The sequence below is a fragment of the Plecotus auritus genome, assembly GCF_963455305.1.
Source record: "Plecotus auritus genome assembly, chromosome: 2".
Taxonomy (NCBI): Eukaryota; Metazoa; Chordata; class Mammalia; order Chiroptera; family Vespertilionidae; genus Plecotus; species Plecotus auritus.
The window spans coordinates 119,082,047-119,100,640 of NC_137771.1; the positions used below are offsets into that span (position 1 = coordinate 119,082,047).

The window sequence follows — 18,594 nt, forward strand, 5'->3', positions numbered from 1 at the left end:
TATGGAGCAGGATTTATTTTAATGGGGCTCTTGTGCCTGCTGAGTCTGCCCCTTGAGTGTGTTGCTTGGGGTGGTGCTTTGACAGGGTCTGAAGCTGTCCACTGGGTGCACTGGCTTTGGGGCCTTTCAGGAGGTGGAGGCCAAGGTCAGCTGCTGCCTGTTTTCTTCTTGGGGCCACCTGGTATGAGCTACAAAGTGATCTTCAGATGACTATGCCTGGTGCTGGGCTTGGAGGTGCCCAGGAGAGGCCAAGCCATGAAGCAAGGCCAGCTGCTTCTAGTGCCAGGGACATGCTGAGGCTAGATACTGCTTGTTTAAGAAACTAAGAAAGTCTGAAGCATGAGTCAAGACAGGCCATTTGTAGGGAAACAGCATGGGTGGGCCCACAAGCTCATGGGGTGGAGTCTCAGAGAATCACCAGGGTGAGGCTATCAGTGAGCCAGGTTGATGGAGACTCAGATATGGCACCTGCCTGCTAGCTCTGCCATCACTTCTGTCAGAGAGAAAGCTGCCTCTCCAGCTCTAGCCCCAATGCTAGAAAAATCAGTTCCTCTCTGTATGCCCCTGGTGCCTCTCAAGCTGCTGTCTAGTGCTGAAGCTCAGAGGGAGTGAGTCCAAGTAAATTCCTTTGAGGGCCCTATAAGAGGAACTGGCTGGGACTCCAGCAGCCTCCATCTCACTCAGGCTCAATCCCCAATGGTTTTTACAGCTAGAAGTTATGGGGAACTTCTCTTTCTGGCACTGGATCTCTGGTCTGGGTGACCTGGTATGGGGATGGGACCCTTCACTCTAAGCAGCCAAGATATTCCTCCCAATTTTTAGAGGTGGGACCAGTCCGCTTTGTGTCTCTGCCCCTCCTACCAGTCTTGATACATCCTTAGTTGTAGGACCTCTGTTCAGCTAGATTTTAGGTGTTTCTGAATGATGACTCTTCTGTAGTTTTGATGTGGCTGTGAGAGGATGGGAGTATTGCATTTACCTATGCTGCCATCTTGACCAACCCCCTAATGTTTTTTTTAAAGATTAAGTTTTATTACAAACATGCAGTTTAAAAAAATATCTAGTCAAATTTGATTTGTATAAACTCTAATATTTTTTTTGTTTTCTCCTCAGTTTATACTTTTCACAAAATATTAGAGAAGATATGTAGAATATGTAAATATTCAAAATTTGAATGAAAAATATATTTTCTATTCTAATAATAATATACAATGAAAGTGAATTCTGTTTTTCCCCAGTTTTATTTAGATATTGACATATAACATTAGAGTGTACAATGTAGTGATTTTATATATGCATATATGGCAAAATGATTGCCACATCAAGTTAGTTAACACATGCATCATTCAAATAGTTGCAATTTTCTTTTTGTGGTGAGAAATTTGGTCTAACTCTTAAATCTTTCTAAGTATAATAGGTATAAAATATCTTACTGTTATAATTTGTACTTCTTTTTTAAAACTTTTTATTGTTTAAAGTATTACATATATATCCTTTTTCCCCATTGACCTCTCCCTGGCCATTCCCACACCCCAGTACATGCCCTCACCCTGCTACTGTCGGTGTCCATGGGTTATGCTTATATACATGCAGACAAGTCCTTGGGTTTTTCTCTCTACCCCACCCCACCCACTTTCCCTCTGAGGTTGGGCAGTCTGTTCAATGCTTCTATGTCTCTGGATCTATATTTTTTCATCTGCTTATGTTCTTCATTATATTCCACAAATGAGTGAGATGATCATGTGATATTTATCTTTCTCCAACTGGCTTATTTCACTTAGCATAATGCTCTCCAGGTCCATCCATGCTGTTGCAAATGGTAAGAATTCCTTCTTTTTTCCAGCAGCATAGTGTTCAGTTGCATAGATGTACCATAGTGTTTTAATTCACTCATCAGCTGATGGGCGTAATACCGTGTTTCCCAAAAAATAAGACAGTGTCTTATATTAATTTTTGCCCCCAAAGACACGCTAGGTCTTATTTTCAGGGGATGTCTTATTTTTCCATGAAGAAGAATACGGTACACATTTATTGTTAAATGAAAATAAAGGAAATTTATTACCTGTATACGGTATGGTAGTACGGTAATTGTCAACACAAACCAGACAAACTGTGAATCCTACAGTATCAAGAATTTACTCATTTATTCAATGACAATCATGTCATCATCTTCTGGAACATCATCATAACAATCCAATTCCTGAATTTCCTGGTGAATTTCTTGTGACTCCATTTCTTTCAGAATCAGTGGACCAAATCTCTCATGTTTAGCAATAGCACTGTCTTTAAATGAGTACTTCTTGTCAAGGTAGCCTGCTCGCAGTGCATTTGCAATGCAACTGTCAGTGATTTTCTCCCATGAATTATTCACCCAAGTCACAACTTCTTGCAGTTTAGGTTTCACAAAGTTTCCAGGCTGATTTCTCTCCATTCTATTTTCAATGTAGTCATTAATTTCCATGCGCAAATTGTCTTTGAATGGCTTGTTTATTGCAATATCAAGAGTCTGGAGATAGGCCGTCATTCCTGCGGGAATCATTATCTGATCTATTTTTCTTTCGTGAAGAAATGTCTTCATGTCTTTAGCGCGGTGAGTGCTGGCTGCATCCCAGACCAGCAGACCTCTTTGGCTCCCTCGCATAAGGAGCGGCAGCATTAAATCGACCCACTTCCTTATAACTGCTTGTGTGGCCCAGGCTTTTTCAGTTTCAATAATAAAAACGCCCAAAACACGTTCAATCTTTTCCTTCTTGCCCTTAGAAATGATTAAAGGTGGGATTTTAGTGCCATCCAGACGAATTGCCAAAATACAGGAAACACGTGCACTTTTGTAAGCAGTGGAGGGAATGTACGCTAAGGAGGCACCCCGCTGTTCAATTGTTGTTTGAGATGATTGGCCCATAAACACTGCAGTTTCATCCATAGCAATCATGTTGGAAAGATTGTATTTGGAGAAGTCAGCATCATCAATAAAGGACTTGAATGCAAGTGCTCGCTTAATAACTTGCATATCTTCCAACCTAAACAATGTTGTAAATCTTCTTAAAGACAGTTCACTTCGCTGAAGGAAATTATCCAGCCAGTGTTGTGATGCTTTGAAGTCTTCGGGGGCTATGTCAAACTGTGGTGCCATTGCAAGGGCAAATTCTTGAATCTGAGCCCTATTCACAACCAAAGCCTTTGCTCTCCTGTCAACAACCCATTCACAGATCAGGTCTTCCAGCTCGGAAAATAATGGTTGCCGACCTGATCCACACTTGCGCTTTTTAGCATTTCCCTTGTCCACTTGTTCAATGAGGTTACCATACTCTGCTCGCCATTTTCGGACCAATCGGATACTCGACATCTTCTCTTTGCAGAAAGCAGTAAGATTTTGGCCCCAAGAGTCTTCCACGATTCCTTTCTTGTACTCCACGGAGTAGCTTTTTCTTTTTGCGCTCATTTCTAGGGGTGAAAAAAAGGAATTGGAGTATCAAGGTGGGGGGAGGGGGATCACTCAAAATGACACAGGGGGGATCAGAGGGGGGAATCAAAATGGCACAGGAGAATCAGAGGGGGGATTACCATTTTAGTAACCCCTTTTGATCCTCCTGTGTCATTTTGATTGCCCCCTCTGATCCTCCTGTGTCATTTTAAGTGATCCCCCTCCCCACACTCCTGTGCCACTGAACACCTTCACCAGACATCCCCCCTACCCCTTTAGCAGACATTTACCCCCTGGGGCCTGCCTGGAGACTGTCACTGGGCTTGCTGGGGCCTGGATCTGGGCTGGAGCAGGGTCTGCCACTGACTGAGAAACCTTCAGTCATCATGAAGGCGGCCGCGAGCATCAGGTAGTGTCACCAGAGACAGACCAGCACTCACCACCTTCGCCGCGTCCCGTCCGCTCTAATCCTCCTGTTCTTCTACACGCATCTGCGAAAGTCTCCTCCTCTCTCCTGCCCCACGCTCACTGCTCACTCCGACCTCCGCTCCGCCTCCACACAGCAGTGACGTCAGGACTCCGCCTAACGTCACTGGTTGCTAGACGCCAGTAGGGGCGGCCCTAGCGACCAGTTTACGGTAAATTAATTTTCATTCTGAGACAGAGCCTGGGGGCCTTATTTTCGGGGGATGCCTTATATTTCACTCAGAAGGAAACCTGTAAGTAGGTCTTATTTTCGGAGGATGTCTTATTTTCAGGGAAACATGGTAGTGAAACTGAATGCTTTTTATAATACTACTAGTGACCCGGTGCATGGATTTGTGCACATTGAAAGGAAATTAATTAGAAGGTGGCCAACGGGATGGGACTGGGTGAGGCAGGCTAGACACACCCTGAAGCCAACCTTCCGTGGTCCCTCCCTGGCTGCCGAAACTGGGGCAGTGCCAGAGCTAGAAGGGCATCTGGGGAGTGAATGGGGTCCCTCCAGCAAGTGGGATCCCTCGGCTGGGTCTGCAGGGATTGGGCCAAAACTGGCTCTCCAACATCCCTGAAGGGGTCCTGGAGTGCGAGAATTGCTGTCACTGGGCAGCTCCTGCATTGAGCATCTGCCCCCTGGTGGTCAGTGCACATCATACCTACTGGCTGGTCAGATAGTCACTTAGCCTTTTATATATATATAGATTTGATCTCTGAAACACAGAACAAAATAATTTTATAGAAAGGCAGATTATTTTTTCTCCTTGAGGTCCAATCAGTGGTCCTTTCCCATGAATTATTCTAAATCCTGGACTTATTTTGTTCTTCCTTCTTCTCTTCATCCTCTTCCACCTCTGTCACTTCTTCCCTCTTCTTACTTTTGTCCCATCTCACCTTTTGGATGAATATACTCCATGGATTACAATATGTGCTAGATAGCAGTCTCTTCCTGCATTCGCAGGTGTGTGCCAAGACAGTTACCCAGGGTTTGTTGACATGGTTTGTGTGTACTTCACGTGTGTTTTGCCTGAGACCAACACAAAGTCCTCAGTCATCTCCTGCTACCACCTGGGACTTACTAGTATCTTGAGATGGAGAATGTTCACCATAAGCTTTCCGAAGTATATGATAACTTTCAGCAGCACTTTTCTTCAAAATAAAGTAATGAGTTAAAACTTCCCGCAAATGCTCTTTTTTTTTGTATGAAATTTGACATTTTTAAGTGTAAACATATCTATGATGTTAACACCTTCAGAAAATTTGACATATGAAGTTTCGAAGCTTGTTGTCAATACAACAAAATAGCATACATATCAAATCGCATATACATCAACATATGTGTAACTCCATCTATTGAAAAAAAGTCCACAATATTAACCGGTACTCCTGGTAACTGGTCTGGGGGGTAAATCCCTCCCATTGAGGCGCCAACAGTAATCAAGGCTCAACTACAACAGGAGGGTGTACCCAGCCCACATAAGGGTGGCATACACGTGGAGTGCCCTGATTAGGTGAACGGGGAGGCTGTGCTCCTGGACCACACAGTACACATATTACATTAGGCCACTCTACCAAGCTCGGGAGATATAGCAGGTCTACCTAGTACATAGAAACAAATACTGGGAGGCTGCCAAAATGAGGAGACAAAGAACTATGTCCCTAATGAAAGAACAGAACAAAACTCTAGAAAAAATACTAAACAAAATGGAGACAAGAAATCAATTAGATGCAGAGTTCAAAACACTGGTTATAGGGATGCTCAATTAACTTAGGGGAAGAATAGATGAACTTAGAGAGAACTTCAATAGCATAAAAAGGATATGGAAACCATAAAAGAGAACCAGTCAGAAATGAAGAATACACTAACTGAAATGAAGAAAAATTTATAAGGAATCAACAGTAAAGTACATGAAGCCAAGAATCAAATCAGTGATTTGGAATATAAGGAAGCAAAAAAAAAAAAAAAAAAAATCAGAAGAGCAAAAATACTTTTTAAAAAAATCCAAAAATGAGGCGAGTGTAAGGAGCATCTGGGACAACTTCAAGCATACCAACATTCACATCATGAGGGTGCTGGAAGAAGAGAGCAGGGAATTGAAAACCTATGTGAAAAAATAATGATGGAGACCTTCCTTAACCTGGTGAAGAAAACAGACACACATGTCAAGGAAGTACAGAAAGTCCCAAAGAAGCACACACCAAAAACATCATAATTAAAATGCCAAGGTCTAAAGACAAAGGGAGAATCTTAAAAGCAGGAAGAAAAAAGCAATTAGATACCTACAAGGAAGCTCCCATAAGACTATCAGCTGATTTCTCAACAGAAACTTTACGGGCTAGAAGGGAGAGGCAAGAAATAAAGTGATGAAAGCAAAGACCTACAACTAAGATTACTCTACCCAGCAGAGCTTTCATTTAGAATTAAAGGTCAGATAAAGACTTTCCAAGACAAGGAAAAGCTAAAGGAGTTCATCACCACCAAACCAGCATTACATGAATTAAAGAATATTCAAGAAGGGGCGGGGAAGGGGGGAAAGGGCAAAGATATGGCAAAAAATACATATTTGTCAATAATTAAAGCTAAAGAACAAAATAAACAAACAAGCAGAACAAAAACAGACTCATAGATACAGAGAACATTTTGACAGTTACCATATGGGAGGAGGAATGGATGGGTGAAATGGTGAAGGGATTAAGAAGTACAAATTGGGCCCTAGCCGGTTTGGCTCAGTGGATAGAGCGTCAGCCTGCAGACTGAAGGTTCCCAGGTTCAATTCCGGCCAAGGGCACATGCCCAGGTTGTGGGCTCGATCCCTAGTAGGGGGAGTGCAGGAGGCAGCTGATCAATGATTCTGTCATCATTGATGTTTCTCTCTATTCCTCTCCAAAATCAATAAAGAAATATATATATATATATATATATATATATATATATATATATATGTACAAATTGGTAGTTACAGAATAGTCAAGGGGATGTCAAAGTACAGTATAGGGAATATAGTCAATCATACTATATAATAAAGAGGTAATATTGACCCTCACACCCCCACACAAGATGTCCACCCCCATGTGGTCAAAGATGGCCACCACAAGATGGCCGGCAGGGGAGGGTAGTTAGGGGCGACCAGGCCAGCAGGGGAGGGCAGTTGGGGGTGACCAGGCCTGCAGGGGAGGGCAGTTGAAAGCAACCAGGCCTGCAGCGGGGGGCCAGTTAGGGGCGACCGGGCTGGCAGGGGGGGCAGTTAGGGACAACCGGGCTGGCAGGGGAGGGCAGTTGGGGGTTACCGGGCCAGCAAGGGAGGGCAGTTGGGGGCGATCAGGCCAGCAGGGGAGCAGTTAGGCGTCGATCAGGCTGGCAGGGGAGCAGTTAGGGGGTGATCAGGCTGACAGGCAGGCGAGCAGTTGGGAGCCAGCAGTCCCTGTGGGATCGGGCCTAAACTGGCAGTCGGACATCCCCCGAGGGGTCCCAGATTGGAGAGGGTACAGGCTGGGCTGAGGGATAACAGTCGTCCCCCGCCATCGCCCGGTGCACAAATTTCATGCGTCGGGCCTCTAGTATTCTAATAACTATGTATAGTGTCAGATGGGTATGAGATTTATCAGTAAGTTTGATAATGTCTAATCACTGGGGTTGTATACCTGAAACTAATATAATATTTTGTCAACTGTAATTAAAAAAATTTAAAAATGATGTTAAAAAGTTAGGCATTATCCAGCTCTAGGTTGGCAATGGTGAAACAGGCTTTTGTAGACATTGTTGTTGGAAGTAGAAATGGCTAGGTCCTTTTTTGAAAAATATTTGGCAGAATTTATCAATATTTAAAATCACATATCTTTTGTTGATGTAGTAATTTCTTTCCTAGAAAGTTACTTATCCTCCAGCCATATTCACACAAGAATATGCCATTTTCCTAAAGCACTATTTGTAGCTACCACCTGGCTATCAATAAGGGACATCCATACAAAAAAATATTATTTGTTGTTAAAAATAATGAAGTATACAACTATATGTACTGGCATGGAAAGATGACCAGAAGGTATGGGATATATCTGTTGCTTATTGTGTGACTTTATACAAGTTATATAACCTCTCCAATACTCAATTTCTTCATCTGTAAATTGAGGATAATATCATTGAAATAGTAACAGGGAAAATGAGACATTTTCGGGGGGCTAGCAATCTGAATCTAGTCACTGCCCCTTTAATTATCTGGTCCTGTAAGACCCGTTTACCCAAAATACTACTCCCATTTTAGAGGCCATAAACCATCCCCAGACGGAGAAATCAGTGCTGGCACCAGGCCAGGCCTTTAGTTGTGGTCTCAAGGCCCCAACACCTAGGGCTTTTTGCAAAGCCCGCGAAAGGTCTGGAAGTATATTCCATATTTGGGAGACAGACCGAGAGAGTATAAAAAGGGAAAGCCTCCTTCATGTTGGGACTCAGGATTTGAAACAGTCTCCCGAGTCCTGTACCGGTATATGTGAAATGTCTGGAACTAAATGGGTTTTTCCTGTACCTCCGGTACTCCTGTGTATTTTTTCGGTCACCTGGTAAATTCTGTAACAATAGTAAGGTTGTTGTGCATATTAAATTAGATTATAGCTATTGTTTTGCATAGTTTCTGGCACATAGTATATGCTCAATAGGTATTGGTAATATCATTGCTATTAAGAGAAAAAAATGAAAGCTTCTAAACAGCAAGTATAAATTCCATTTGCTAAAAAAATCTCACGTATAAAGCATCTAATGTACTTTTTTATTTTAATGTGAGATTTGGGGGATACAGAACTTTCAGTTTTACATTATACATGTTGTGATTTATAACATTTTCAACAATGAGCACATTACCTTACAAATGATGATGAAATATGGTTTCTAAAACGATGCATGAGACAGACCCTGGAATGTGGGTAATGTTTCCACTAGCATCTCTTCTCTCTGCTGTTTAGCTGAATGTTTCTGCTTAAACACTCTCTGCCACAAGTGCGTTCCCCCAGTGCTCCTGTGCAGTGACAAAAGGATCACGACAGTGAGTCAAGGGACTCAACAGGCAGAGAAAACACAGTCCCAGTGCACAGAGTGAATGACAACAAGGAGGTATACCATACTCCTTGGTATACAATAGAAGAAAAACTGAATTCCTATACTTCTGATGTCTGTCAAATCTGCGAGGGTGCTGGAAGGACAGTAGAAGTTGTTTTTGTTATTGTTTTAACATATTTTATTGATTTTTTACAGAGAGGAAGAGAGAGGCATAGAGAGTTAGAAACATCGATGAGAGAGAAATATCAGCTGCTTCCTGCACACCTCCTACCAGGGATGTGCCTGCAGCCAAAGTACATGCCCTTGACCGGAACCGAACCTGGGACTTTTCAGTCCACAGGCCGATGCTCCATCCACTGAGCCAAACCGGTTAGGGCACAGTAGAAGTTTTAAAGTATACACACATACATATGCAGTCTTTAAAAATCCCCGAGGGTCACTTCAAATAAAAGATATTTAGAATATTGAAAAATAAGCATTTGAGCCAAAAAAATATTTGCCTACAAAATTTTCTTTCTTTCTTTCTCTGCCAGGAGGGTTGCATAAGCCTCTTTTTAGTACATTACCACACAAAGCCCACAGTAAAAGGAACACACACAAATAATAAAAAGACAAAGGCTCCATGTGGAAACTCAATTGTATTTATTTTTCTTTTACAGAATCAGAGAAGTAAAAACCAGTACCAAAGTCCAGGTAAAATGGTTTGATCTGCCTGATTTGGCTGCATACTCTCTGTACACATAGCATTCTAAATTAAAAATAAACACATTATAAAATGTAGAAGTAAATTTTGTAAAAAGTTAAAGTACTAGCACAGAAATGATGTAGTGTGTTAGGGAAATGGTCTCTGTCAATGGTCCATTTTCCCAATTAAATTAATCTACAATTTTTTTTTTCATAGAAGTTGTTCTTTCAGAAGTTACTTCCTAATTATATCATGAGAAAATAACTCGTAATTAGCAACACTCCTATCACTCAGATCACCTTCTTCTACTGAGAGCTTCTCTGCCACACTGGGAATAGCCCCTCGGCATACTGTCTTTTTTTCCTGTTTTACATGCTTCTGGTACACTGTGTAATCAGTGAAAGAGATGGCATTTCACATCCTAAATACTAAGGTGAAACACTAAGAATTACTTAGATTGAATAGAGTTGCAAATAGGTTTTAACAATGTATTTACTTCAAGAAAATGTGTTTAATGGGGGGGGGGGGGGGGGGAGAGGATACCTAGAAAGAAAGATACATGAAATTATTTTCCTATTTCAATTTTAATATGCCTTTTCTATGGCAAAACTACTGAATGAAATGAAGTTGATTGATGTAGAAATAAAAAGACTAGATATTCTGGCGGTTGTTTTCTAATAAGAAAAACAGTATAAATAGCACCTTATCATGATCCTGCAGGGTTTTTAACACTCACAATAATAGGAAGTAGCCTTTAAAAAGCTGTTCTTACATAGATTTCTAGCTTTAGTGTTCTTTAACAAAGGCCATATTTTATGGCCTTAATAACAAACACAAAAAATTATATCTGGCTTTATCTATTAGAAAGCACATAGAGTCCATGCTTAATTCTGAAAAAATATTTGTATTGTTCATTAACAAATATTTTAACTAATTTCACTTAAAAAATTCTATTGTTTTCTAATGCCACAAGCTTATTAGGAAATTATTTCTAAAAATTGATAATACAAATCATCAATGTTTTAATTACTTTAGGAGAAAAAGGCATCTGTTTCTTTTACATTTAATAACCTGAAAATGAATCTATAAAAATATTTTTTAAAAATACAGTAACACTGCTCAATTTTGTTAGGTCCCTTGTTTGTTTTTTTCTTAGAATGTACAAGTCTTTTTGCAATTATTGCTATCACAAGAGAAAAAGGAATAGTGCTTCCTACAATTTAGTAGCAACATAAACATCACCCCCATCTCTCTTGGAGCACTTGGAGAGAGAAGAAATAAAAGGAACTTAAACCATGGGTCTTTCAGGAAAAAGAAATCACTGCATTGTGTAGGAAGCACAGCAGGCTCATGCCCTGTCCACCTGCTGCTCAACATCAGCATGGACAGGGCTCCATCCCTGCCCCTCCCCCACCACATAAAGTGCACTAAAGCCTTCTTTTCTTCTACAACAGTCTTTTGGTATAAAGGTTGTAGTTGAAAATTATTGTTTTGTTTTGGGAGTGCACTGCTCATACCTTCTGCCTGTCTTGCTTTTGGGGTACTCTAATTTGTCTTTTCATTTCACAACTGGTATCCTTTTCACTGTATTCCATAACTTTACTATTTCATCTCTGACCTTTTCACATGCCTTCTTTCCAACAAGATAAAAGGTACTCTGCCCATCTATATTCTGATAGATTGAAAGGATCTCAATTACGATCCCAAATGAATAAGTCCCCTTGGGAATTGAAAGGTTCCTCCCAGAGACCTCAATTACTGTCTTTTTAAAAAGATATTAAATTCATATACATATTATAAATAACGTCAGTTGAAAACACTAAACAGTTGAGGACTTCATTGGCAGACAGAGTGCATGCCAGGTGAACCCGATGCACTCTCTCAGTCCTTAAAAGCTAATAAAAAAAACAGTTTTTGGTTACATAAGAGGTATTGAGTACATATTTCATGCCTTTTTATACCAACTGTAGCAAAAGGATTAGGATAATATACTTAGGAATCATTTTTACTGAATTCAGAAACATATGCCTCCACCACACACCATCTAGAGGGCATATTTTTAAATGTCAGTCAGAGATCTGCTTCATCCTTCAAACAGTTTCATAGATAAGACTATTTTAAAACTTGAAATCTTAAAAGCAAAACTGACAAGGCTTTAGAATTTAAAAAGCAACAGCTTGCTGTGTGTGCCATTGGACTGAAAGCTATGAGTCCTGATGTTTTCAGAACAATTTCAAAAGACAAAAATACAGTTGCCACTGATTCATCAAAAATATTTGCCTGCCCTTTGTCATCAGCTACAAAATATAGTGCTTCATTAAATAAACATCAATTTCTAAGCAGCAATTTTTAAAAAATATAACTTGTAATTTTAAATGTTTTGTTTAACAAATGCTTATAATTAGTAGCAAACGGGTATCATTCATAAGATCCGCAGTGTAGGGACTATGGCATGCTGCCACTGCTCTCCCGCTAGAAGGACTAGCTATGCACATGCTATGCCCAAAATGATGGAGCATAAACTACAAGAGGACCATGTGTGCCTTTGTAAATACAGAGTAATAAGAATCATCAGAACCAGCATGGATTCAGCACTACATGGCATTCCATACAGCAAAATTTTACTATCCATATGATGATTTTTAAAGTTCAGGTAAATATTTAAAGCATTTGGTACTACTGTCATCAATAGTTTTAAAATGGTAAATCAGGTCTGATTTTGGGTACATTTCCTGGACCGAGCCACCTGTCAGAAATCACTGCCTGTGGTCATCTTTTTATGGTTTATAATCAATTGATGTAAAAATTTCAACTAGCACCCATAAAGCTTAGTCATGGGGCTACAGAGAGAAAAACAAGAACGCAATTCTGCATAACCCACCACAGATATGCAGGCTTGCAGAAAACAAAAATAGAATATTTATTTATGTTTAACTTAGTTTACTGTCAATCAAATCCAGGCAATGATTAAACTGGCCACATGGAAAGGAGGGAGCATAAGTCATGGGGGCAGAAAGCAGTTCACCTGCAGACTTACTCTGCTCCATCGCTTTTCCCAAGAGGCCCAGGAAATGTCAGGTCATGGCTGCACACAGGTTACAATGTACTGACTACAGCCAGGTCAGAAAGGGCTCGCTTTTGTTCAGAGCAGACTCTACATCATTGAAGAGGGGGATCAGATCTTCAGATTCCAGAGTTCCGAGGTCCACATTGGTTCCTGGGAGACAGTCCAGAAAATCGGGGAAACGGGTCTGCTGAGGATTGATGTTCATGGGTGTCTGCCCTGCATTTTCCCCTGCAACAGAATGAGAAGAAACCATTTTCACTCCTTTTTCAGGTTCTTGAAAGAGGGGCAATTCAAATGTTAACATAACTCTCGTCTTCATCTGGGCTATGCCTACACGGAAACAGATTACGTTGCTATAAGTATAAAATATTTCATCTCTGGGCAAAATTTCAACTACCACACTGACTCTGAGCTGGTGATGCTCGCTCCTAGGACATGCAGAGGTGCCAGGGGAATCTGCAACTGTCCTGGGGCGACATGGTCCAGAGGAACAAGTCCTGGGAGATAAGGAGGCACAGGTGAAGGCCCTGGGGGTCTGACCTATGACCTGTGTCTTCCTGAGACAGCAGCATGAAGAGCTGTTTTGTGAAAGAGTGGAGAGGCCCTGCCTGTAAGAAATGCCTTATCACAGGGCTATAATCTCAGGATTTAATTGCAAGCTTATAAGTACCCATATCTTCCCTCTATGTTCATAGATAATAGTGAGGAGTTTCTTTTAACGGTGTAATTAAAAGGCTGTCTTCATTGATGGCACTAGGGATCAATGTCAAAGCATTTTATAAAGTGGGTTCTGCAGACCATGCCCCTCCCTCCACTCCACCCCCCACACCATCTGCCTTTCTCACAAAGCAGGAGAGTCACAATGCCTGTGAGCTCAGGAAGGTTCTGAGATGTCTTGCAGTAAAGAAGTCTGCTTTATTTTGTTTCAGCCACTGTTACCTAATCCCATGTAATCGCCTAATCCAATTTTGGCAGAACTTATATCCTGATAGAACTAGAGTTTACAGAGACATAACTCTCGTCTTCACCTGTGCTATGCCTACACGGAAACAGATTACGTTGAGAAAATGCTGTTCTAGAATAAAATTAAGTGTCTGGGGTGTGACATGAGGAATCCATGTTCTTTATGATAGTAGTGTAAGAGAAAATGTACTGACCTTGCGTCCATAGACTGACCTTTTTAACTGTGAGGTCTTGGACATACATAACGTGTTGTATGAGATGTCTGGCCCTGTTTACCCACATGAAGTTGGTATGATAACACCATCTTCACAAAATGGAGTAAAGCACCCACGGCTCTGGGTACCATTCACACAAACTCATATACATACAAAAATACAATAAATACAAAAATACAATAAAGGTTTGTTGATTGTGCTTAAAGAAAGAAAAACCTTAGAACTCAATCACTGTTGAATACAGAATATTAGAACAACTAGTTAATGTAAACAGCTCCAAACAATTTTCTGAAGGAATACAATATACCTCAAAATTGAGGAACGTTGATAACTAAGGCCAGCTCCCACCACAGCATCTTTTTTACGAAACTCATTACGCTAGCTTTTGTGTCATAAAGTGCAGTAGTCGTTGCATAGAAATTCACTATTCTGACTAAAACTGCAGAAAATTCATTTTAAGCATATGAATTAAATGTTTTCCAGGGAGAAAAATTATAGCCTTCCTAGTAATGAGGGAAACATAATTCAACTTTATTTGGGTGATAGCAAAGCTTCAAGTCTTTTCTATAACTCATAAAATATCAATGCTTCTTGGCAATATTTTATAGGCTTTTCATTGCAAAATACAATGAAAAATTAAATCAAGTTCAACCACATATTGAAAAACACCAAAATAGAAAAGAAAATACAAAATAACTTTTTCTGCCACTAGAGTATAACAGGTTGGAAGTGAGGTCCAAAAAAGTTACCTGCCTCGAAGAATGATCTAAGGCAGGGGTCCTCAAACTTTTTAAACAGGGGGCCAGTTCACTGTCCCTCAGACCATTGGAGGGCCGGACTATAGTTTAAAAAAAAAAACTATGAACAAATTCCTATGCGCACTGCGGGCCCGGGACGAGTCGGCTGCTAAGCAGGACAGGCAGTGGCACCTGGCGGGCCAGATAAATGTCCTCGGTGGGCCGCATGTGGCCCGCGGGCCGTAGTTTGAGGACCCCTGAAAGGTGCTGATCTCTTTTTTTCTTCATTGCCAGTTAGAATCATTTATCCCTATTGATTTCCCATTTTAACTTTCTAATAACTCGAGAATACATTGTTTTAGCCAATTAAAAGCTCTGTTTTAAATAATTCCTCTTATCCTTTCTCCTCAGACATGAAAGGCATGAGGAAACTAGTTAAGGTTCTTTATTGAGGTTAACAATTTTAAATTATCTCTCTTTGGAGCAACTTTGCAATCTCATTGTAATCTTTTTGGTTTTTGCAGTTTTATCCACTTAAAAAGTGGGAGAGACAAAAAGCAGGCAGTTCTTAAAAGGGTATGATTATTTCAAAATATTCTGGAAGGATAAGTTACCTCCCAGGCTTTGCTCTATACGCTCAGCTGTGGTTTTGTGTGCCTTTCACAAGGAGACTACTCAGCTGGCTCACTCCTATTCCACATGTGGTCAGTGGATCTAACGGACCTTTCTAGCTACACTTGAGCTCCACACACTCTCAGCCTCCCCTTATCTTGTTATGGGTAATTATATTCTTCCCCCGAGAGGGCTTACACCCATTTCCTATAAAGCCTTCAGAGAAGTGACTCCAAGTCAGTGGGCTGATAGTCACCTAACCAGGGTACCCTGGAGCCCTACCATTTATCAAGTTCCTTTGGAACCTTACCTGAGCCTTCTTAGAAGGAGACCAAGCTCTGTGGTCTCATGATTCCTCACAGCTCTAAGAAGTGAGCACAGGGGTCCCACTTTACAGGTGAGGAATCTGAGGCGCGGGGAAGTGACGGCACTCACCCAAAGTCACTGGCAGGAAGTGGGAAGCAAGAACTCAACTTCAGTTGCCTGTCTGCAAAGACTGCTCTTTTCAGGACACCACTTAATTCCACATTCTCAATTTTAAAAAGCCATAAAATAGAATTTATTCTATTTTAAAAAGCTATAGAGTAGAATTCATCTTTTTTTTTTTTAATATCAAGCTTAGATTTAGGTCTCCTTAGTCTTTTCTTATTTAACTTTGCCTTTATCTTTACTGGCTTCCCAGTGTTTAAAAGATGAAGCAAACAATTATTAAACACTAGAGGCCTGATGCATGAAAATTTGTGCAAGAGTAGGCCTTCCTTCCCCCTGCTGCCGGCACTCTTTCCTCCAGCACCTGGGACCTGGGCTTCCCTCCTCTGGCCACCGGCAGGCACCTGGGACCGGGGTTGCTTCTCGTGCTGCCCGCAGGCACCCAGGGCCCGGGCTGGCTTTCCTCCGGCCCCAGCTTTGTCAAGAAGGACATCCAGAATGATGCCCGGAAGATATCTGGTCTAATCAACATATTACCCTTTTATTATTATAGACAGGAAGGAGCCACTCCAAAGAGGGCAAATAAATCTCACACCGAAAAGGAGAGAGAGATGAAGAGAGAGAGAGAGAGAGAGAGAGAGAGAGAGAGAGAGAGAGAGACAGGCTAGGAGGGAGAAAGCTGAAGTAATAAATTAAAATATAACAAGTAAAACTATTCCTGTGTGACTCCTCACAATACAGCTACACAACCCTCTTCACATGACAACTGCAGGAGACCTGGGCAGTCCCCCCGCGCCCACACTTCTGGCAAGTTTGTCTCTTGGCTGACCAATAATTCAGAGTCAGATGGGAAGAGCAGACTTCGAGGAGCAGAGTGTGACAAACATAAGCACTGTGGACAACAGCAATGGGAAAACCAATTATTTTCACCACAGAACAATTAATTTTCTATCACCCATCAGAATAAAGGAGAAACCTGCATAAAAACTCCAAATAGTGGACACCTCTACTATCTTTTATTTTTGGTTCTAGAATATCTCTGGGAGTTTAGGACTTTGATAATTAAGTCTAGATTTGGCTAATAAGTCCAAATTCAGTTTTTTCAATTGAAGGCCTTACTCCTTGAGTAGAGGAGGAAAGGAGAAGTAACCGGGAAGCCAGCAGAGAACTGGCCTGCAGGCTGGGGATCAGGGTGAAGTCACCCAACTCTTCGTTTTAATTGTTGGGATTTGGAGCTGACAATTTAGAATCCTCTGCCCAAATGCCCACAGCCAACTGCTCTCCAAATGCAGTGCTGGTGGAACTATAAACCAGTATTTTCCCAAGAGAGAAAGTGGCTTATTTGTTATAACTAAGGACCAAACCCATCACTGTTTCACTGTGTAAGAATGACAAGCAGACAGTGGTGTCCTGACATGATGGTGAGGAAAAGGCTATGTGGAGCAAGGACAAGCCAAAAAAAAAAGAGAAAAAGAAGAATTGAAAATCTTGTGTCATATACAAAACTATATTTGTATAAACTATGGGGGAGGGGCTAGAGCTTATTAATAGTGCTTGGGGCCCAGCTGGCATGGCTCAGTGGTTGAGCATCAACACATGAACCAAGAGGTCACAGTTTGATTTCCGATCAGGACACCTTCCCAGGATGCGGGCTCCATCCACAGTAGAGGGCGTGCAGGAGGCAGCCGATCAATGATTCTCTCTCATCATTGATGTTTCTATCCCTCTCTCCCTCTCCTTTCCTCTCTCTGATATCAATTAAAAAAACATATTGAAAATAATTTTTTAAAAAGTGCTTTGTTGAGATTAAGTGTTTCTGGTTGGATTCCAGAATGGAGATGACTATAAAGATGATTTAAAAATGCAAACTCATTGCAAGTACTTGCAGGCTTTGCTCCTACCTGTGTCCATCTCATCCACGTTGCTGAGGAAATCCTCTGGGGTGGTGGGGACACTGTAGCACCCTAGCCCCAGGCCGCTGTCAGTGCTCTGTTCCCTCGAATGATATGGCCCTCTGGAGAGCAAAAGTGGAGGAACGTCAAGGTGAGCCCACTAAAGCAATCTCCAAATTAAAGTACAGTCATGAAAACCTAACCTAGTGTAGTTCTGTCATTTGGTCCAACTTTCCAAGTAATGAAGAGAGGCATAATTTGTAGCTCCTTTTAATTTTTTTGAAACATACACCCCAATGTCCATGAAATTAATAAATTGTAAGCAAATAAAATTGGCTGTTCATAGTAAATTGATTTCATTTTCATTTTAAAACAGTAATTTGAACACTACTCTACATATCCTATATAATAAAAGCCTAATATGCTAAGTGTCTGGTCGTCCAGTCGGCCATTCAACCAATCAAAATATAATATGCTAATGATATGCTAAGGCTAATCAACTGCTCGCTATGACCTGCACTGACCACCAGGGGGCAGACACTGCAACCAATAGGTTAGCTTGCTGCTGGGGTCCAGCCAATTGGGACTGAGCGAGATGGGCTGGACACTCCCTAGAGCCCTCCTACGTCCCTCCCCGGCCCCAATCCTGCACAGGTGGGGTCCCTTGGCCTGGCCTGAGCCCTCTCGCAATCTAGGCTGAGGGGACCCCCCCGCCCGAGTACGATATAATAAAAGGCTATATAATAAAAGGCTAATATGCAAATTGACCAGTCACTATGATGTGTACTGACCACCAGGGAACAGACGCTCAATGCAGGAGCTGCCCCCTGGTGGTCAATGTGTTCCCACAAGGGGAGCTCCGCTCAGCCAGAAGCTGGGTTCACAGCTGGCAAGCACAGCAGCAGTGGCAGGAGCCCCTCCCACCTTCATGGCAGCACTAAGGATGCCTGACTGACAGCAGGGAGCGGGCCTAAGCCATCAGTTGGACATCCCCCAAGGGCTCCTGGACTGCAAGAGGGCCCAGGCCAGGCTGAGGGACCCTCCCC

The 18,594-nt window shown here is 41.6% G+C and overlaps 1 protein-coding gene across 2 annotated transcripts in view; it reads right to left on the bottom strand.

Moving 5' to 3' along the window:
* Window positions 1-9,567: 9,567 nt before the first annotated feature.
* The window catches only part of WWTR1 (WW domain containing transcription regulator 1), a 167,746-nt gene continuing 158,719 nt past the window's right edge, over window positions 9,568-18,594 (bottom strand). For both annotated transcript variants that reach the window (XM_080654258.1, XM_080654259.1), the window contains 2 exons: window positions 17,558-17,670; window positions 9,568-12,928 (listed from right to left, as the gene is read on the bottom strand). In XM_080654258.1, coding sequence (XP_080510384.1) covers window positions 12,744-12,928; window positions 17,558-17,670 — 298 coding nt within the window. In that variant the 3' untranslated portion in view covers window positions 9,568-12,743. The remainder of the gene's footprint in view (window positions 12,929-17,557; window positions 17,671-18,594) is intronic.